Source organism: Suncus etruscus, chromosome 9 (genome assembly GCF_024139225.1).
Source record: "Suncus etruscus isolate mSunEtr1 chromosome 9, mSunEtr1.pri.cur, whole genome shotgun sequence".
NCBI classification, from domain to species: domain Eukaryota; kingdom Metazoa; phylum Chordata; class Mammalia; order Eulipotyphla; family Soricidae; genus Suncus; species Suncus etruscus.
In genome coordinates this window covers 113,417,029-113,437,588 of record NC_064856.1, presented here as the reverse complement: position 1 = coordinate 113,437,588, position 20,560 = coordinate 113,417,029, and the positions used below count along the sequence as shown (strand labels likewise).

General features: G+C 56.3%; 2 protein-coding genes across 2 annotated transcripts in view; both read right to left on the bottom strand.

The window, feature by feature from the left end:
• OSBPL5 (oxysterol binding protein like 5) overlaps nt 1-7,671 on the bottom strand; it is a 484,174-nt gene extending 476,503 nt beyond the window's left edge. The window contains exon 1 of the mRNA XM_049780910.1: nt 7,457-7,671. Within this exon, the coding sequence (XP_049636867.1) occupies nt 7,457-7,471 (15 nt within the window). The 5' untranslated portion in view covers nt 7,472-7,671. The remainder of the gene's footprint in view (nt 1-7,456) is intronic.
• A 3,366-nt stretch (nt 7,672-11,037) lies between these two features.
• On the bottom strand, nt 11,038-13,095 carry MRGPRG (MAS related GPR family member G). The gene is made up of 2 exons (XM_049780909.1): nt 13,058-13,095; nt 11,038-11,956 (listed from the first exon to the last, which is right to left on the bottom strand). The coding sequence occupies exons 1-2, from the start codon at nt 13,093-13,095 to the stop codon at nt 11,038-11,040; spliced, it is 957 nt and encodes a 318-aa protein (XP_049636866.1).
• Between the last annotated feature and the right edge of the window lie 7,465 nt (nt 13,096-20,560).

Here is a 20,560-nt window from a genome sequence, read left to right as displayed (position 1 = left end):
CACCCGTCCACGTCCACACCTGCCCGCGCTGGGCTTGGTGCCTGGGGTGGGGGTGGGTTGCGGGTCCATGAGGGACATCAGGGAGCGGAAGCCACGACCAGGCGACGCCCAGCTGCCCCCAGGGCAGCTGTAAAAGGCACCTTGATGGGCCATGCACGTACACACAGCCACACACAACCACACACACACACACACACACACTCACACACACACACTCACACACACAGTGCAGTGTAGACGGGCAGCAAGTCAGTGGGTGAGGGGGCAGAACCCGCTACTATGCTACTATGCGGAGAGGCCTGTCCAAGGAAGGCCAAGTCCAGCGCAGACAGCCCAGCCCAGCCCAGCCCAGCTGGCCAGCCCAGGGTTGTGGGGCAGGACAGGGCCTTGGGGGGACCCAGCAGGGACAGAAGGGACTCCCGCCCAGCTGCTGAGGCCCCATGTCACCCCATCCCCTCTAGCAGGACCCCAGGATGTCCTGCCAGACGCAGCGGGGACTGTCCCCCTAAAGGCCCCCCGGCCACACCCCGGCCTGGGGCCTCGCAGGAGACGCTGCCCGGGACCCCAACCCCTCGCGTGGGCCCACCCGGCCCTGCTGCCCCTTCCAGGCCCGCAGGAGCTTTGGGGAGCTGCCAGGGGCTCCCCCAACCTCGCCCAGCCAGTCGGGGTGGGGTGGGGACACTGCGGCTGGGGGTCCCCATCCCCGGGGGACCCCGACGGACACGCGCCCGGGCCGGGCTCCTACCGCGATCGCTGCTCCGGGGCTCCAGGGGCGGCGATCGGGCCGCAGGAAATGCCAGAGGACGGTCCGGCGGGCGGGCGGGCGGGCGGCAGCGGGCTGCGGGCAGCAGCGGCGAGCCGGGAGGTGGCGCGCCTGGGCGGGGCCTGGGTGGGGCGAGCTTTTATAGGGGCGGGCCGGGGGCGGGGCCTGCCTTTATAGCTCCGGTTTGGGGCGTGGCCTAGGCGGGACGGACTTTATAGCTGCTGTCCGGGGCGTAGCCACATAGGGCGGGGCCTCCGTTTGTGGGCGTGGCCTCGGGCGAGGAGTGGGGCTTTCACAGGGGCGGGGCCCGAGCGTAGCCCTGCAGGACGTGAGTAAAGGCAGGGACCGCTGGGGGCGTGGCCTCGCGAAGGGGCGTGGCCGCCGGCAGATTGCGGGACGTGGGAAGAGGGCGTGGCTATTTAGGGGCTTGGTTCTGGGCGGAGCCAGCCGTGAGACCCGCAGCGGGCAGGGGCGTCCACAAAACCTGGCTGGGATCCACCGCACTGGAGCGGGTCCTGGGATTGCAGGTCCTGTGTGGTTGTCATCAGGCCTTTTCTGGGCCCACTTTTCTGGAGCCTCCCAGAGGACCCCGTTGGAGCATAAAATAGGGAGAGTTAGGGGCAGAGCTATAGGATAGCAGGGATTTCATGGAGTCCACTCGGATTTGAGCCCGATAGGTCCCCTGATTCCTGAGCACAGAGCCATGTGTGGCTCCTGACACCACCAGATATGGCTTCCCCAAAACAAAAGCAACACATAAAAAACAAAAATAGGCAGAGTCCTTGGAGGGGTGAGTAGTGGCCAGAGTGGCTCTACCTCCTTGGACTGCACATTTTGGGGTGCCGGACTAGGAGGGGATGTCTCTTCTCTCTTTATGAGTCACAGAGACCCATCATTTCTTTTGGGGTTCACAGTGAGGCCACATCTTGCAGTGCTCAGGGCTCACTCCCGACTCTGTGCTCTGGAATCGCTCCTGGCTCTGTGCTCAGGGCTCACTCCTGGTGGCTCTAGGGGGATTGTATGGGGCCCAGGGGGTCCAAATGGACGCCTGAAAATGCCTCAACTCTGGCACTATCAAAAACTCACCATTTCTAAGCAATTGTGGAAGCTATTGGAACATGAGAAGAACCCCAGAAGCCCACCCCTTCTGGGGGTGATAAGAAAGCACCACTTAAAATGGAGCCATAGCACAGTGGAGAGGGCGTTTGCCTTGCATGCATCTGACCTGGGTTCAATTCCCCGGCACCCTTATAGGGTCCCCTGAGCCTGCCAGGAGTGATCGCTGACAGGAGAGCTAGGAGGAACCCCTGAACTCCGCCGGGTGTGGCCACAAAACAAACAAAAACATTTTAAAGCATCGCTTTACTCCACTAACTACAGCACACACTTCTCCTTCCTGGATTCCTTCCTGCCTGTTCCCCTGCATCCCTTCTGCCCCCTTTTCTGACTGCCCCTGCCCAATATCACCTGTAAAATAGATACTGATTCATAGAGACCCCAGAAGGGGCTGAAGGCCTAAAGAACAGGAGTCCTAGCGGAGCCCACAGTTGTGGCACTTTCCAGGTGCCCAGTCCTCTGGATGAGGACTTCCTCTGCATCTGTGAACAGCTGGATACCCTCAGCAGGCAGAAAATGGGGCAGAGCCCAGCAGTGCCCAGCATCTTCCCTGTACCCCCAGAATTTCTCACAGCACAACAGAATATTCCTCAGACCCCCAGTATCTCCCCTGTACACACAGAATCTCCCCTGTACCCCAGCATTTCCCCAAACACCCAGCATTTCCCCCAAGTCCCCAGCATTTTCCCTGCACCTCAGAATATCCCCTGCACCCCAGCATATCCTCTGCATACCCAGAAACTCCCCCTGCACCCCAGCATTCTGGCTATGCATTACCCTGGGTGCTGGACAGACAAAGCCACCAATGGCCACCCTTGTTTTGGGACCAGCATTCCCCCCACTCCTTCCCTCAGGAAGGCCTGGCCCTGCCCCCCTCACCTTTTGGGGTCTCTGGACACAGAAGTGCTCAGACAGGAAGCTCCAGGCCATGGTGGGTGCGTGGCTTCAGGGAGCCTGGGCCACACTGTTGGGGCCTCAGGGCCGTACCTCAGAGCCTGGAGGAAGCCTGGAGCCTGGCACCCACTGGTTGCTGGGGCCCGTCCTCAAGGGAAGGCTGGAAACAAAGCCCCATCCTTGGGCGAGGCCTCTGGGACTGGAAGGGAAGTTTCCAGTCTCTGCTGCTGCTGGTGGGGGAGGACCCGGGGCCTGCTCCCAGGGCAGTTGGTGGTGGGGGGCGCTGGACTGCCCCCCCCACCTCATGGCTAGCCATGGGGCAGTGGCTGGGGCTCTCAGTTGGGACAGTGAGGTGTCCAGGCAGGGGGTTGTTTAGGCAGTGACTGTCCTACTTTTCCGGGCAGGCCTGTCTGAGGTGGGTGAGGCCAGAGCAAATTAATTTATTTTATTTTATTTTATTTATTTATTTTTGGCTTTGGTGTCACACCCGGCAGCACTCAGGGGATTCTTTCTGGCTCTGTGCTCAGAAATCACTCCTGGCAGACTCAGGGAACCTTAAGGGATGCTGGAAATCGAACCCAGTCGCGGTCTGCAAAGCAAATGTCTTCTCCTGTGCTGTCTCTCTGACCCAAGCAGTTAATTTTAAACTGGGGTAGAGATCGACTTGTGCTGGCCAGACCCTGTACCCCCAATTTGCACATGTGTGACCTCCTCCTCCTGCTTGGCCTCTCCCCTCTCAGCCAGATCTGACATATGGAATAGAAATAGGTCCCCACTTCCCCTCTGCTCTGCAAGATGGGGTATGCTCAGATGGTGTGTACTGGGATGGGGTCCCTCTCACTGCCGGAGTTTGGGGAGGTACAGCCTGTCTCCCTTTCTCTAAGAAACCCAGATGCCTTGTGCTGTCTCTGGCAGGTGGGAGGCAGCAGCCAGGAAGATGTTCCCTGTTGGGTTCAGGAGAGGCCTGAGCACAATTTCCCTCATGTTCGGCCCCATACAGCCCACAACTGGGGTTCCCTCCATCCCCATGGCGGCCTCTGTGCCCCTTGTCACCTGCACACGAGCCACCTGCAGAGCCCTGTCTCACCCTGATGAGGTCACACTGGTCAGGAGACACAGTCTGCTCTGCTGACTCACTCCTAGGTCTGTGCTCAGGGATTATTCCTTTCTCTGTGCTCATCAGGGATTGCTCCCTGGAGCAATCACTCCAGGCTCTGTGCTTAGAGCTCACTCCCGGCTCTGCTTAGGGATCACTCTGGGCAGGGCTCACAGTAATACGTGGGTTGCTGGGGATTGAACCCAAGTTGGCTGCTCGAAGGCAAATGTCCTGTTTGCTGAACTATCTCTCTTGCCCCTTCTTTCCTTTAAAATTTTTTTTTTGCTTTTTTGGGGGTCACACACCTGACTCTGCACTCAGAAATCACTCCTGGCAGGTTCAGGGGATCATATGGGATGCCGGGAATTGAACCTGGGTCTGTCCTGGGTTGGCCACGTGCAAGGCAAATGCCTATTGCTGTGCTATCACTCCAGCCCCAATGAGTTTCCTTTTAAGGGGGATTTTTAGTTCAGTTTAGTTTCAGTTTTGGGGTCACACCTGGTGGTGCTCAAGACTTGCTTCTGACTCTGCACTCAGGAATCACTCCTGAATCAGGAACCAGCGTTCTTGGGATCCTATGGGATGCTGGGGATCGAACTCGGATTGGCTACATGCAATGCAAATGCCCTCCCTGCTGTGCTGTCACTCTGGCCCCAGTTTCCAATAATTAAAAAAAAAAAAAATAGACAGGAGGGCCAGAAAGAGGTGAAGGCGCTTCCTGGCACACAGCTGATTCCAGTCCCATCCTGGTCCATAAATCATCCATAAACAATCAGTCCATAAACACTGCCAGGCATAATCTCTGAGCACTGAGCCAGGAGTAGCCAGGAGCAGCACCAGGAGTGGCCTCAAACCCAACCCCCATTTCTAGTTAAAAAAAAAAAAAAGATTCTAGGGCCGGAGCAGTGGCACAAGCGGTAGGGCATTTGCCCTGCATGTGCTAACCTAGGATAGACCTGGGTTTGATCCCCCCCCCCGCCCCCCCCCCCGGTGTCCCATATGGTCCCCCAAGCTAGGAGCCATTTCTGAGTGCATAGCCAGGAGTAGCTTCTGAGTGTCACTAGGTGGGGCCCAAAAAGCAAAAAAAAAAAAAAAAAAAGATTCTAAAGTGAAAAGCTTGAAACCTGCTGATGTAGAAAATGCTAGAAGGTTCATCTTATAGTTACCGACACCACCAACACCACGATCATAATCACTTTAAGTAAAGCCCTCTGAGGAGTTTGGAGGGGCTGAAGCAATAGCACAGAATGGAGAGTATCTTTAGGAATAACATTATTTTTATTTATTTTTTTTTTTTTTTTGGTTTTTGGGCCACACCCTGTGACGCTCAGGGGTTACTCCTGGCTATGCGCTCAGAAGTTGCTCCTGGCTTCTTGGGGGACCATATGGGACGCCGGGGGATCAAACCGCGGTCCGTCCTAGGCTAGCGCAAGCAAGGCAGGAACCTTACCTCCAGCGCCACCGCCCGGCCCCAGGAATAACATTATTATTTAAAAAATAAAAATATATGGGGGTCAGAGAGATAGCATGGAGGTAAGGCATTTGCCTTGCATGCAGAAGGTCGGTGGTTTGAATCCCGGCATCCCATATGGTCCCCTGAGCCTGCCAGGAGCCATTTCTGAGCACAGAGCCAGGAAGAACCCCTGAGCGCAGCAGTGTGTGACCCAAAACCCCAAAACAAACAAACAAACAAATAAATAAAAAAGACTCACAACAATACAATACAATAAAATAAGGGCTGGAGCAATTGCACAGTGGTAGGGCACTTGCTTTGCCAGAGTCCAATTCAGGACAGACCCCAGTTCGATTCCTGACATCCCAGATGGTCCCCGAGCCTGCCAGGAGCAATTTCTAAGTGCAGAGCCAGGAGTAATCCCTCAGCATTGCCGGAAGTGACCTCCCAAAACCCCCAAATAATAAATAAATAATTAAAAACATTGTAAAAAATAAAAATAAAATAAAGCCACTGCATATACAATATGTGAAAGCCAGCCCCCCACCTGCAACCCCACAGGGTGTCCCTGATCCTAAGCCAGAGTCCAGGCCATCTCCTCTTTCCTCTTTTTTTTTTTTTTTCTTTCTCCTCTTTCCTACCTCCAAATTTCAGCCCATATTTGTCGGAGTTCACATAAAAGACTGCGTGACTCAGAGGATTGACAGGAGGGAATTATGAAATTTTGTTCTGCTTCCGGGCTACACCTGGCGATGCTCAGGGCTTCCTCCTGACTCTGCTCTCAGGAATCTCTCCTGGTGGTATGCAGTGGGGGGAACCCTATGGAATGCCAGGAATAGAACCCCAGCCCCTGGTTCCCTCCCCTGTAATCCAGACAGGGGGGATCTCAGGCCCCCAGATCCTTCATTGTTATTCTTTTGGGGTCTCAGCTCAGGGCTGAAGAAGTGGTTAAAAGCAGCAAGGAGCATACCTCAAAACCCAGAGCTGAGATGGGGGCTGGACTCAAACCTGTACCCCCCCCCAGTCTAACCCAGACAATGGGGTGGAGGGTCCTAGTCACACCCCCAGGCAGACCCCCTAAGCTAGGAGACCTGGAGGGGGGCTTTGGCTTCCACAAGCCTGTCAGTGACCAACACCCTGGTTCCTGAGGGACCCCACCCCTGCAACACCCAGAATCTGGCCTGTTTTGTGAGGGACTCAGTGCCCAGAACCCTCTCTGTCTGCCTCCTGAGGTGACTCCACCAGGATAGGGCAGAAACTACAAATATCCTTCTCAGCCCTGTTTACAAAACCAAAGTCAGGATGGGGGATACTAGGAGCCAGGGTCAAAGGGCAACTGACAGCAAAGGTTTAAAGACCTCACCCCACCCTACAACCCCATTCCTGAGCTGTCCATGGGAAGGCACCATGAACTCCTGGAGATGGCAGAGAGAAAAGTGGGGAGAGAAAGGAAAAAAGAAAAAAATATATATATATATAGAGAGAGAGGGAGGGAGGGAGACAGAGAGGGAGACAGAGAGGAAGAAAGAAGAGAGGAAGAGAGAGAAAGGAAAAGAGAGGGAGGGAGGGAGAGGAAAAGGGAGAGAAGGGAGAGAGAGGGAAAAAGGGGGAAAAGAAGAGAGGGAGACAGAAGAAGGAAAGGGAAGAAAGGAGTGAGAGGGAAGAGAAAAGAAGAGGGAGAGAGGAGAGAGAAGAAGAGAGGAAGAGAGAGAAAGAGGGAAAGAGAGAGGAAAAGAAGAGAGGGGAGAAAAAGGGAGAGAGAAAAGGGAGAGGAGAGAGGGAGGGAGGGAAAAAAAGAGGGAGAAAGGGAGAGAGGGAGAGAGGGAGAGAAGAGAGGGCTAGAGACAGAGAGGGAGAGAGGCCAAGAGGGGACACGACGCCGCAGTGACCCTTTGTTTTCATGGGGCCCCCACTCTGCCCGGGCGGGGGGGGGGCTCCCCCAATGTCGGGACTCAGGAAAGTCTGTGTCAAAGTCTGCAGACAACTGGCGCATTCCCGGCCCCCCTCCCACCATCACAGCAGCTCCAGAGCTTCCAAATCCGGCAGGGGCACCAGATACCCCATCCTGGGGGGGTCCCGGTCCCGTAGGACCCCAGGGCGGGAGGGGGGCAGGACCCCATTGAGTTGCACTCACCGTGCAGCAAGGCATGGGTGCAGCTCCCTCCTCCAGGCGCAGTGCTCGGGGTGCTGAGGGGGTCCAGGATGCTCCTCCAGAGAGGGTGATGTGGTGGGTGGGAGACTGGGGGGGGCACTGCAGGGCTGGGGGCTCTGACCGGCCTCTCCTCGCTTGTCCTGGTCCGTCTGTCTGTCCGTCGCAACCCAGCGGAGCTGGTTCCAGCAACTGCGGGCAGAGCCTTGCAGAGCAGAGCTGTTACCTAACACCCCGCAGCGGCGGGCACCTGGGTCCCTCCCGGGAGGGCATAGAGCCAAGGCAGGGTGGCCACGACCCACCAGGGACCCTCTGGGACCCTCTGGGACTATAAAGCAAGTAGGGGTCCCTGTCTTCTCTGCCAGCTTCATTCCCACAGCCTCAGGGCTCTATGCCCAGTCATTCCCCCTACCCACCCTACTCATGGGTGCTCCAGAACCCCCCTCCTCTGCACCCCATTATTTCCCCTTGCGCCTCTTCTTCCTCCCCCCTGCACCCCATATCTCCCTCTCCTATCCTCTGACCCCCTCCCCTTTCTCTTTTCCCCTCACTGTCAGACTTGGGGGCTGCTGAATCTTTAGGGACCCCAGTGGGGGTGAAGGAGTGGTCAGTGGGGTCTGGTATGTGTGTGTGTGGGAGGGGGAAGCTCTTTATCCGGGGTGTGGGGGTGTGGTGGTGGGAGGTCTCCAGCCAGGGCATGACCCTTGGCAGCTGCCACCTTCCTCCCTTCCTAAGGGTTGTCTCAACTCTCCCCTGCCAAGTATGGCCCCCAAACCAGAAAATAAACAAACCCAAATCCCAAATAAACATAAGCTCAGGAAGGGCCAGGAATGGGGCTGGCAGTGGGGTACCCGACTTGTGTGCTCTGTGTGAGAGACGCTGGGTCTGATCCCGGCACCCCCAAAACCAAACAGACCCAAATTCCCTCAGTCCACACCATCTGCCTTTATTTGAGAAGAATCACAGGAAGGACAGACCCTGGGGGAGGCCACGGGTACCCTCCTTGGGTGCTATCTCATGTCTCAGGAATCCTAGTTCTGTGGGGGCGGGGGTCCCACTGCCCAGAGAAGACATTTCTATTTCTTCTTCGTAGCCAGTGCTGCTATTCTATAAACTTTTTTCTTCCCTTTATAAGGCTCAGCCCAGGCATTTTTTTCTTCCAGGAAGTTCTCCCTGCTTTCTGAGCATGAGTCCTAGGTCCCCCCGATAATAGGGTATAGGGACTTGCTATCCACATGTGTGAGGGAATAGGGGAGATGGCGGTAGTGGGGTGATAGGGACAAGGACACCCACAAACTATGATGCAGCAGACCATGGTGGGAGGGCAGTGCTCATGGCCGGACAGAGCGTGCCTGGTACTAGGCTGCAGGCAGACTCAGGACACAGCTGGGCACTGCGGTGGGCACCTTGGAATGTCTGAAGGTCACAGCTGTGTCCCTGCCCAAGTCTGGCTGTCTGGCTGCCTCCTGCTTCCACCCGCCCGCAGAGCCCAGACAGACCATCTGTCCTATGTCAGATCAGAAGGCTGGCTCACTCTTGGGGGTTCAGGCTGTCACCTTGTGCCCCAACAGGACCCCAGAACTCCCAGCTGGCTAGGCTGAGCTCCTGATGTTCACACAGGCAGGCGGGCACCCCAGGAGTTCCCTGGCACTGACCTGGGCACCTCCAATAGGGGGTTCCTCCTCCACTCACCTCCTGAGTGTAAGGGATGGTCTCATCAGGCTGCAACAAATGCCCTAGGTTGGGGGTCCCGGGCAAAGACCCCTCTCCTGATTTTTAATCAACTTTTTGGTTTGGAGGTCACCTGGTTGTGCTCAGGGATCGCTCTGACGGTTCCCCGAGTGCTGGGGATTGGATCAGAAGAGCCTCATGTTTGCATTAATTCTCTAGGACCCACCTCCTCTCTTCTCAAGGTTCCCCGAATTTCCCATAAAGAGTGGCAGACTGGGTGGGGCAGGGAGAGAAAAACAGCCAGGATAAAGACTAGTTGGATGGGAGTCTGGACTGCAGGTCCGGGAGGTCTCAGCCTGTGCGTGTGTGTGTGTGTGTGTGTGTGTGTGTGTGTGCGCGTGCGTGCGTGCGTGCGTGTGTGTGTGTGTGTGTGTGTGTGTGTGTGTGTATGTGTGTGCGCACACACGTAAGTCTGGGTCTTTCTCTTTAGGTAGATCCACAGTTGCAAAGTTGTTCACAGTTAAGGGTTAAGCTTCCTCTTACAATGTCCAACATCCTTCCCTAGGGCACATTTCCTGCCACCAGTGTCCCCAGTTTCCCTCCCATGTGACCTTCCCAGGCTGCCTTTGCAAACAAACACTTTTCTTCTCTCTCTTTCTCTCTCATACTTTTTCTTTTCAAAATTTTTTAAAAAAATTTTTGATCCTTTATTGATTGATTTTGGGCCACACTCAGCAGTGCTCAAGGGTTCTCCTGGTTCTACACTCAGAAATTGCCACTGGCAGGCTGGGATGCTGGGAATCGAACCAGGTCCTTCCCATGTTGGCCACATGCAAGGAAATGCTCTACCGATGTACACTCTCTCCAGCGGCCTCAATACTGTTTCTTAAAGGACATCTATCCCTTTCCCTTCTCTCAGCATCTGTTTTTTTTTTTGGATCACACCTGGCGGCGTTCAGAATTGTCTTAAGGACCACCAGGAGTTCCACCTTCAGGATGTAGCGTGAGCCAGGCCCCAGGTTGGATCCCCAGCAGGACAGGAGGAGAGTTAAACATTTGCACTGAAAGGACCAGTGTGATAGCATGGCGGGGAGGGCGTTTGCCTAGCACAGGGCCAACCAGGTTTTGATCCTGGCATCCCAGGGGATTCAGGAGTGATTCTGAGTATAGAGCCAGGAGAAACCCCTGCTGGTGTAGCCCCAAAACCCTGAAAAAGAAAGAAAGAAAGATAGAAAAGAAAAAGAAAAAGAGAAGGCTCTTGGACAGATTTTTTTGTTCAGCAGAAAGAGTTGACAATGGCTTATATTAAAACATTGAAGTGCCAAAGGGAATCTGAGGAAGGCCAGCATGTGGCTGGGGACTGGGAGTGTCAGAAATGGGGGTCAGGGAAGTAAAGACCCCCCCCAGATGGGACGACGACAGAGCCAGGAGGGCGTGTATGGCCACTCTGCAGGCCACTCCAGAAACTCACTTTCGGGGTCTCTACCTAGAGTTAGGGCATTGTGTGGACCCACAGCGCCACCTGCTGACTGGCAAGGAGTCTGATGCAGGCTGGCACCCAGGTCCTGGAGCATTGGGGAAAGGGGGTTTGGTTGAGACCAGAGGGTCAGGGGAGGCCCCATATTGATGCCCGGAGCGGGTCACGGTGGTGAGTTAGTGCAGACACACATCAGGGACAACCCAGGTATGTCCCTTATACCCCTATACAGCTTCCTTCTGTGCCATGGCCCAAAGGCTGGTAACAGGATGACAGGGAGGGCCAACACAGGCCGGACACTGGACTCCCTGTGGATGCTCCTCTGCAGGCTTCCTTCCTGCCAGGTAAGTCCAGGCATTCCTCTGGCCTCTGTCCCTCTGGCCACTCTGGGGCAAGAGTCGGGGAGCCCAGGTCACCCTTAGGTACGACGCCGCAGGAGTTTCATGGGCAGGCCAAAATTTATGCTCCTCTGATTTATGCTCCTCTGTGGGACCTCCTCGCCCAGGGCCCGCTGCAGCATCGCCCCGGGGGCCAGGCAGGACCCCGGCTGGCGGCCCATCAGGAAGTAGATGAGGGGCCGGAGGCTGCAGAAGATGCAGGCCAGCAACGCGGTTATCGGGGACACGATGGGCAGCAGGTAATCGAGTAAACGCTGCAGGGCCCAGCAGAGCAGGTTGGGCATGCCGAGGAAGAGGAAGAGGAAGCTGAAGCTCTGGGCCACACCACGGAGCCGGGGCAGCTCCGCCTGGGGACAGCAGTTGGTGAGGAAGGAGAGCATCATGCTGGTGACCAAGATGCTCAGGGCCATCAGGGACAGCGTGGTGACACCGGCCATGTGGTGGGGCAGGCAGGTCTTGAGGTTCATGTAACTGTTCAGCAGGCCGCAGGCTTTGGCCGGCAGCAGCACCACGGGCATGGTGAGGCCCCAGATGAGGATGCACACCAGCCAGGACGTGTGGCGGGGCCGGCAGGACTTGTAGCAGCTGGGCAGGAAGGCTGACAGGCAGAGCTCGACGTTGAAGGCCAGCAGCAGCCAGAGGCCCTCAGCGAAGAACAGGAAGGTGATGGCTGTGTAGAGCCAGTTGCGGGAGCCCCGCACCAGCTCCTCCACCAGGAAGCCCACCTGGCAGGCCAGGTAGAGGAAGTCGGCCAAGGCCAGGTGTAGCAGGTACACGGTCAAGGGCCCCTTGCGGATCCGGAAGCCCAGGAACCAGAGCACCAGCCCGTTGCCCACTGTGCCCAGGATGCTGACGACCAGGATGAGGTAGAAGGCCACGTTGAGGAAGGAGTTCCACATCCCGAACAGGTTCAACGAGGAGCCGAAGATGGCCCGGATGCTGTGGGGACCATGGTGGGTCACATTGGGCAGTCAGGCTGGGCCGGCCAAGGGGGCTGGGGGCCTCGGGAGGGGATGGCCATGGGGACATGGCCATGGGATAGATGGAGCATGGCCAGATGTGGGTGTGTGGCTATATGGTAGGTGTGGCCACAGGAGGAGATTGAGGTATGGTTAGTGTGTGGCAAGGGCATGACCACAGGGTGGACATGGCCATGAGCAGGGGATGGGCCTGAACATTTAGATAAGGAAGTGGCCACATATGGGGTGTGGCCATAAGAGGGAGATCTGAGCGTGGCCATGGGAGGGAGATGGAGGTTGGCCAGATGTGGGGCTTAGCTACATGGTAGGCATGGCCACAAGAGGAGATTGGTGTGTGGTTAGTGTGACAGGGGCGTGGTCACATGGTGGATGTGGTCCTGAAAGGGAGGTAGGCACGGCCATTTAGATGAGGGCTTGGCCACATAAGAGATGTGGCCATGGGAGGGAGCAGGAGCATAGCTAGGTGTGGTGGATACACGGCCACATGTTAGGCGTGGTCACAAGAAGAGAGGTGGAGCATAGCATGGCTAGTATGGTGGAGGAGTGGCCACATGAAGGGCATGGCTATGTAGAAGAGATGGGGTGTGGCCAGTGCATTGGTCATGAGAAGGTGGAGGCGTGGCCACATGAGTGATGTGACCATGAGAGGGAGATGGGGACGTGGCCATGGCAGGGAGAAAATGGAGCATGGCCAGGTGTGGTGGGGGCATGACCATATGGTGGACGTGGTCACAAAATGAGACGTGGCGTGGCTAGTGTAGTGGAGGAATGGTCACATGAGGGGCGTGGTCATGAGATGGAGATGGGGTGTGGCCAAGTGCAGCAGAAGCATGGCCACACAAGGGGGCGTGGGTGTGGGAGGGAGATGGCATGAGGATTGTGCCAGGGAGGAGTGATCCACGGGAACATGGCCATGGGAGGGAGATTAGAGTGGTCACAGGGAGAGCGGTGCGCCCATGGGTGAGGGTGCATGGTCCTTGGTAGTAGGGGCCATGAACCTGGGTTCAGAGCAGGTGTCAGCTTGGTTGGGAGAGCCGGGGTGTACTGGCCAGGCACTGACCTTGAGTAGAAGAAGTTCTCCAGCATGTCTTTGAACATGGTTGCGAGCTGAGGTGTCCCAGCGTGTGCTGGGGTCTATAGCCGTGAACTAGGAGCTTCCGCTGTCAGTGGGGACCACACAGGTATCTGCAGATGTGGGACATGGTGTGGGTTTTCCCTGCTCTAGGGCCTCCCCTCTGGTCCCCAGACATCATACCTCCTTACCACCTTCCTATGGCCCCTAGGAAACGTGACGATGGGAGTCCCTATGGATCCTGAACCCTGGGGCTGGGGGTCTTAGTCCCCAGACCCCCCATGTGATGCTGCACTGAAGCCTCAAGTGGGGGGGGGGTGACCCCTGATGGCATTGCAGGGCTTCGGGACCTACCTTCTCTCTCTCTCCAGCTTCCACAGCCCCGCAGAAACCTGGCTCTGAGGTCAGGGGTTGTAGGGTGAGGAGAGAGACAGATAGAAACAGAGATAGAGGCAGACTCACAGACAGAGAGACAGACAGATGTAGAGAGACAGACACGGGCAGAGACACGGGTGAGAGGCAGAGGCTGATAGAGGGAGACAGACACAGAGACACACAGACAGGGAGAGACAAAGACTCATAGTCTATGAGAGATTCTGGGGGATGGAGACAGAGAGACAGACAGGTGGAGAGAGCTAAAGAGACAGAAATGGACAGACAGGGGAAGATACAGATGAGAGACAGAGACAGACGGAGAGAGATGGAGACACATGTGGAGAGAGACAGAGACTTACGGAAAGGGAGAAACCGAGACAGCTGGAGAAAAACAGAGACTGGACAGACAGATGGAGAGAGACAGAGATACAGAGTCTCATAGAACAAGAGATAGGGACAGAGACAGGGACAGAGAGAGACAGATGGAGAGAGACAGGGACAGATAGCCAGAGGGAGCCGGCCAAGTCCCCTCCCTGCAGACCCCTGACCCATTCTCAGCCTCTGTTTCATCCACCTCCTCCTACCTCCTCCTGGTGGCCCCTCAAGGCAGCTTTCCCTCCTCCCCTTGCCCTAGCTCTCCTCACAGTGCTCTTTGTGGGACGGGCCAGTCTCACCTTTGCCCTGTCCCTGGCGAAGCCTGTCTGAGACTCGGGGACTCAGTTTCCCCAAAGTGCCAGAGATGCAGGATGGGTGGGGCCACCCGCAGCAGCCAGTCCTCAAGCTGTCCCCACACGCAGGGTCCTGGGGACAGGGTCTGACTAGCAGCCCTGCCAGAGGGACCCACCTCCCATCTGCCCGTTCCTGCATCTGACCTCTGCTGGGCTCTCCTTTGACATCTGCAGACCAGAGACCCCACCCGGGCAGTTGCTCCAGCCCTAAATCCTAGTGGGTCCCCTGGGCCCCAACAGTCAGTTTCCTGGAAATGGAGAAGTGCCCGCCCTCGGCCCAGAATGAGCTCATGGGGCCCTGTGCTCTGGAGATGGCTGTCCCTCCTCTTCCTCCTGCTCTTCTACCTCCTCCTGGGCTGTTGCACCCCAGATACTGGCAGGAGGGGGACAGCGGCTCAGGACACCCTCAGGCCCAGCAGGACAAGAGTCACACCCTCTGGGTGGTCTATGGGTCTTTGAGCTCCTGTGTCCTGGGCCAGCCCGTGAGAGTGACCTGACTTCTCCATGCATCAGTTTCCCCGTGCCTCGGTTTCCCCCTCCTTGAGGGGAGCCTAGGTGTGGCAAGTGCTGGGGGGACTGCTCTGTGCTGCCCCTGCTGGCCTCAGCCCCTCCTCTTCCCTGCTCTCAGCCATCTTCAGTTCCTGTGTGTGGGTGTTTGTATGAACGTGAGATGAGTCTATGTACGTGGGATTTGTGGATGCGTGTACACACGTGAATTTATGCGTATGCATGAGTATTTGTATCTATGCATGTGTAATGTGTAAGCATCTGGCTCACTGTGGTGACGCCCAGACGACCCCATGGTGGTCCGCTCCGACTGTTCTCACCCTGCCTCCACCTGCAGGTCCTGTGGGTTTAAAATCTTTTCAAGGTTGTTCCTTGGAGCGATGAAGATTCGAGTCTTCTCTGGAACGTTCCTGCTGTGGGCTAGCTCGCTCCAGGGATCTTCGGGGTTCGACTCCTCTGTGGGGGTTCTAGGATGTGGACAAAGACGCTGCCAGGGACATGTTTCACAGATGCCTGTATTTTGCTTGATAGTCGCTGGGTCTGCCAGGAGTGATTCCTGAGCACATTGCCAGGAGCACCATCCGGTGTGGCTCAAAAAGCCAAAAACCAAAAAACAAACCACCAAAAACCCACCCAGGGCAGCGGGGATCCCCCACAACTCAATCCTGTGCACCCACAGAAATGCACCCCTTGGGGCCAGAGATATAGCATGGAGGTAGGGCATTTGCCTTGCATGCCTTGCATGCATGCGGTTCGAATCCCCACATCCCTTATGGTCCCCCGAGCCAGCCAGGAGCGATTTCTGAGTGTACAGCCAGGAGTATCCCCTGAGCATTGCTGGCTGTGACCCCCCCCAAAAAACCCAACAATGACAAAAAAAACTCAAGCAAAAAAAAAAAAAAAGAAATGCACCCCGTCAGCCCACACTCAGGTCTGGACTGCTGGCTGGCGTCTCTGTTACTCAGACTTCCAAAGCCGGTGACTTGATCTACCACAAGCAGTATACTGGGGGCTCCATGACATACTCAGAGGTGGCCTGTAGTGTGAAGTTCTGGCCCGAGCCCAGCCTTCTCTGTCCACCCGGCCCCCTGTCCCCCACCCACCGAGACCCAGACCGACCCCTGCTCGGGACACATGCCCCTTCTCTGACCTGTGTGAGGACTGCCACCAGATGCAGCTTCAGGACACCACCGCTGGGATGGCCTCAGCCTAGCATTTGTGCAGGTCAGGAGACGTGCCTGGGACCACCGGAGAGAGGTGAAACCTGAGCTGGGCCTTATAAGGCGGCGTGGCATCTGGAGCCTGTGGCCCAGGCGTGCTGGGACGTGGACAACTCGTGGCCATCCTGACCTGCCCTAGCGTGTGTTTGCTGATAAGCTGTTCCCAGGGACTCACGTAGGTGGCTGCAGTTCTATCCACGTGGTCGAGCCCCCCCCCCCCCATGGGCCTCGGGAATCCCCGGGGGTCCCAGCTACAGAGGTATGAGGTGTTAGGGTCCGGTGTCCAGAAGACCCCACAAATAAATGAGCTTTGTATACAAGAGTTTTATTTGTCTTGAGCCCAGTCAGGGCGGCCCCTTTCAGAATAGTGACCTCAGCCTTGGGGAAGGGGCTTCTATTTTTTTTAACCCCACCCCAAGGGGCTTCCTTTTATGCTCTGAAACCGCAGCTCACAATTTCCTTACGTCCTTTGGTTAGATCCACCTTTTCTTGGGACTTTTCAGTCCACCATTTCCTCCTGTTTTTTTTTTTTTTTTTGCTTGTTGTCGTTTTGTTGATGGATTGGCCATTGTTTAGGACACAGTTGGGAGGTTCAGGACATGCTTCGGTGTAACTTTGAGGTGAGCTCATTCTGCCTTCATGCATGATGCCTCATTTCCGAAATGGATGGATGGTTGGTTGGGAGTGATGGATAGGTTAGCCAGTATGTGAGGAATGGCTGATATCTTTTTTTGTTTGTTTGTTTTTTGGGCCACACCCGGTGGTGCTCAGGGGTTACTTCTGGCTCTGTGCTCAGAAATCACTCCTGGCAGGCTCGGGGAGAGGGGACTGTATGGGATGCTGGGAATCAAACCTGGGTCGGCTGCGTGTGAGGCAAATGCCCTACCACTGTGTCATCTCTCTGGCCCCAAAATGGCTGATACCTTAAGATGGAGGAACTTACGCTAAGTCCTAATGCAGGGAGGCCTTCCAGGAAGCTGGGGTTCCCCATAGGTTGGTTTCTGGTGGGGGTCCCTGGTCCCTCCTGCACATGCTAGGTTGGGACCTGTCCCTTGGTCCCCTATCTGGAGACCATGGGAGCCCCCCATTGTAGGTGGTGCTGGGAGAGGGGGCCCCCGAGTTCCACAGATGCACTGGGCTTTTCTATGTTAGTGAGCACTGGGCTAGGGTTTTTTCTTTACTGCATCTCTGTAGCCTTGAAAGGCTTTTTGGAGAGACTTTCTCCCAAAATCTGCAGGGAAGCTGGTTGAGCTGCTCCTCTCACCACCAAGTGGTTTGATGGGGGCAAACCAGATGGGTTAGTGCCCTCCCACCTCACCGGTGCCTGAGGGAGAAAGGCCCCTCAGAGGCTGGATTGCACCACAGAGGAGGGAGGAGGCATGTGAGGAGAGGGGACATGGCCTCCAGGCTTCCTTCCTGGGTTGTTTATCTTTCCTTCTTTGTTTTTGTTTTTAGGCCACACAGGACAGTGCTCAGGGTTTACTCCTGGCTCTGCCCTCAGGAATCATTCCTGGTTCTGTTCTCAGGAATCACTCCTCTGTGTTGCCCCCTCTGCTGTGCTGTTCTCCCCTATTGGCTCTCTCATTCTCCCTTCTACAGTCCTTGAACAGAACCTGGGATCTTCCTAGTCAGGCCTGTGCTGTGTCCCCAAACCTCATCCTCAGTCCGCTTGTGAGATGGCAGCAGAATTGCCGATCGAAGGGCCTGGCATCATGGGGACATCTGGGTGCCTAGCTGGCACCTGCATCACTGGATGTGGCCTTAGATTGGGTCACAGCTGCCTCGTGAACTTCGAGCACAGGCCTGAGCCCCGGGAGGGTTGTTGGGCGGCCAGGCCCACCCCACACCCTTCCCAGGAACAGGGTCTGCCCAAGTGGTGACCTGCCTGTTCCTGGGAAGAGCTCTGGGGGAGAGGCCTTGGGTTCTGGCCTGCTGTGTCGCTTCTCCCCGATGGGGTGAGTTTCCTTTCTCTTTTCTTTCTTTTTATTTTTGGGCCACACCCGGCACTGCTCAGGGGTCACTTTTGGTTCTGTGCTCAGAAATAACTCCTGGCAGAGAATAACTCCTGGCAGGCTTGGGAGGGGGGGGGGGGGAACCTATGAGATGCTGGAGATTGAACCCGGGGATTGATTCTTTGTGCAAAGCAAATGCTCTTCCTGCTGTGCTATTGCTCTGGTCCCAATCTGGCTGAGCTTTGAGGGGTCTAGGAAGTGCATCCCCAGACTCCCATAGAATGGGTTAGCCTGGGGTCTCAGGTGGCCTCTCGGTGTTCTGGAGGCTGGTTAGGGGGACAGTCATGTAAGGGGACACTGCTGGGCAGGTGCTGCATTGTCCCAGTTGGGCCACTGTCCCACACACCCACCATGGTCTCTTCTGGGTGCCTTGATGGGTGAGGCTGGCACTTTTTTGAGATCCCCGTGGGGCAGCATTTCTGGGGCTCCTGGGAAGCCTCAAACAGGAAGGAGAGATTAAGGTGGGGTGTGTCCTTCCATGGGGTGTTCTGTAGCCCATGAGAACTGATCTGAGTAAGTCCTTGAGGCCCTGTTGATGCTCCTAGGATGAGTCCCCAGTTCCTTGGCAGGTAGCTCAGTGGAGGGGAGCCCCATTGTTGTCAGGGGCTGAAGCAGCCCCTCCCAGGTCATCCAGGCTCTACTGTCTCCCTCCCAGCCTTTCCTCCGGCTTTGAGGAAGTTAGTTTTGGGGGCTGGATGCAGATTGTGAGATCACTTCCTTTCCTGGGCTTATATCCCCAAACCCAGGGGGATGTACTGGGGGGCCCTGAGAGGGGCTGGGAGGTTCCCTTAGAGGCCTGACCTTGGATCTCCCCAGAAAGGGACCTGGGGGCCGGAGAAAGCTCTGTGCTGGCAGGACATAACCCAGCTCTGGGCAAGGCCGGGTTGGTGATGATGACCTTGTGTCCTCAGAGATGGCAGGGGTGGGTGGGCTGTGGGTGGGAGTGGTGGGTAATGGGGTGGGCATGGGTCCCCTGGACAGGCCTGGCTGTGGCTCTGGGTATCCTCAGAGCATCTAGGTGACAGGGTGTGTCTCACCCTGGGGAAGTGAAAGGGGGTGCAGCTCAGCTTCGAGTGTCTGAGCAGATGCCCGGGCTCACTCGGGCGCCCAGGACAAGCTCAGACTCTGGCTGGGCTTCCTGCTCATGTTTGCTTTTGTTTTGTTTTTGTTTATTGTTTTGTTTTGGGGCCAAACTCCCTGGAGCTCAGTGGCTGCTCCAGGCTCTGTGCTCATCGGTGACCCTGGTTGGCGTTTGAGGGAAACGCAGCTGGTGGTGGGATTTGAATGGGGGTCTGCTACGTGCAAGGTGGGAGCAAGAACCCCGAGTGGTGTTTCTCTCTCTGGCCAGGCTGAGCTGCTCTTTGAGCTCGGAGCCTGCAGGGGAGTGCCCTGAACCTGAGAGGGAGTGCTTTGGGACACTGGGTGTTGAAGGACCACAGGGCACAGGCTGGGGAGAGGGTGAGGGCACCCCTCACCCCTAGGTGCCTTCTCGGTACCTCCAGTGCCTTATCTTTCTCTCTAAGGGGCCCTTCTTGATTTCCCACAACTCCCAAGCCTTCTTGATTTCCCGATGCTCAGGAAACAGGACAATGATCCCTGAGCTCAGAGGCAGGGTGAAGCATTGATGAGGATCCTCAGGTGTGGACCCAAACAAACAAAGAAGAAGAAAGGATTGACCATGGGAGGAAGCTTGTCACAGAGTGGGGGACGCAGGGAGGCAGAGAAGGGAGCACTAGAACAGGAGAGTTGGGAATGAGCACTCGGAACAGGAACTGGAAGCTGGGAGGAGGGAAAGGGAGAGGCGAATACCCCTTTAGAACAATACTTCAAACCACAGTGTGTGAGAGAAGAGACAGACAGACAGACAGACGAAGACAGAGAGATAGAGAAGAAAAGTGAGAGAAGGACAATGAAGTGGCCCCATTTCTGGTCTTGGTTGGTGCCTTTTGGAGCTATAGTGTCATTAATTTTGCACCCCACTTCCTTGCAGTGTGGGGATAGGTTGGCGCCATTCCCTGCAGACCACCAAAATCCTCCCTCAACAAGATTCTGACCAGTAGGCATGGGGGGCCCTGAGGCTGCCTCTAGGCTGGATCCTGGGGGTGTCTGTCAGCTTCCTGACCCTGCACTGCAGCTGACCCCCAGTTCCCTTCATGGCTGTTTCTGCAGCTACTACCGGTTTCTCTTGATCAGGGCTTGAAATACCACCAGCTGCCAGCTGCTAAGATGACCATCTCAGAGGGCAGGACCACAGCACGGGGTACCAGCATCTCAGTTTGAACAAAGGCTAGTCTCAGGGTCGGAGCCATAGTCCAGGGGTAGGTGGGGTGCTGGCCTTACCCGTGGCTCAATCTCTGGAACCCAGCTCTGGTCTGCCAAGCTCCACCAGGAGTGATCCCTGAGCTCAGAGGCAGGAGGAAACCCTGAGTATCCTCAGGCATGGTCCCTAAAGAAACAAAAAAGAAGAAAGGACCGTCATGGGAAGAAGCTTGTCAAAGAGAGAAGGGAATGCAGTGAGGGCAGAGAAGGGAGCACGAGGACAGTTGGGAATCATGAACAGGGACAGGGACTGAGAGCTGGGAGGAGGAAAAGGGAGAGGCAGGATATCCCTTCAGGGACAGGAGAGAGACAGAGACAGAGAGACAGAGA

Coding starts and splice junctions, on each gene's coding strand:
- MRGPRG (XM_049780909.1), bottom strand. CDS start 13,095: ATGTTCAAAGACATGCTGGAGAACTTCTTCTACTCAAG. Junction 11,957..13,057: donor GAGAACTTCTTCTACTCAAG/GTCAGTGCCTGG, acceptor TGGTCCCCACAG/CATCCGGGCCATCTTCGGCT.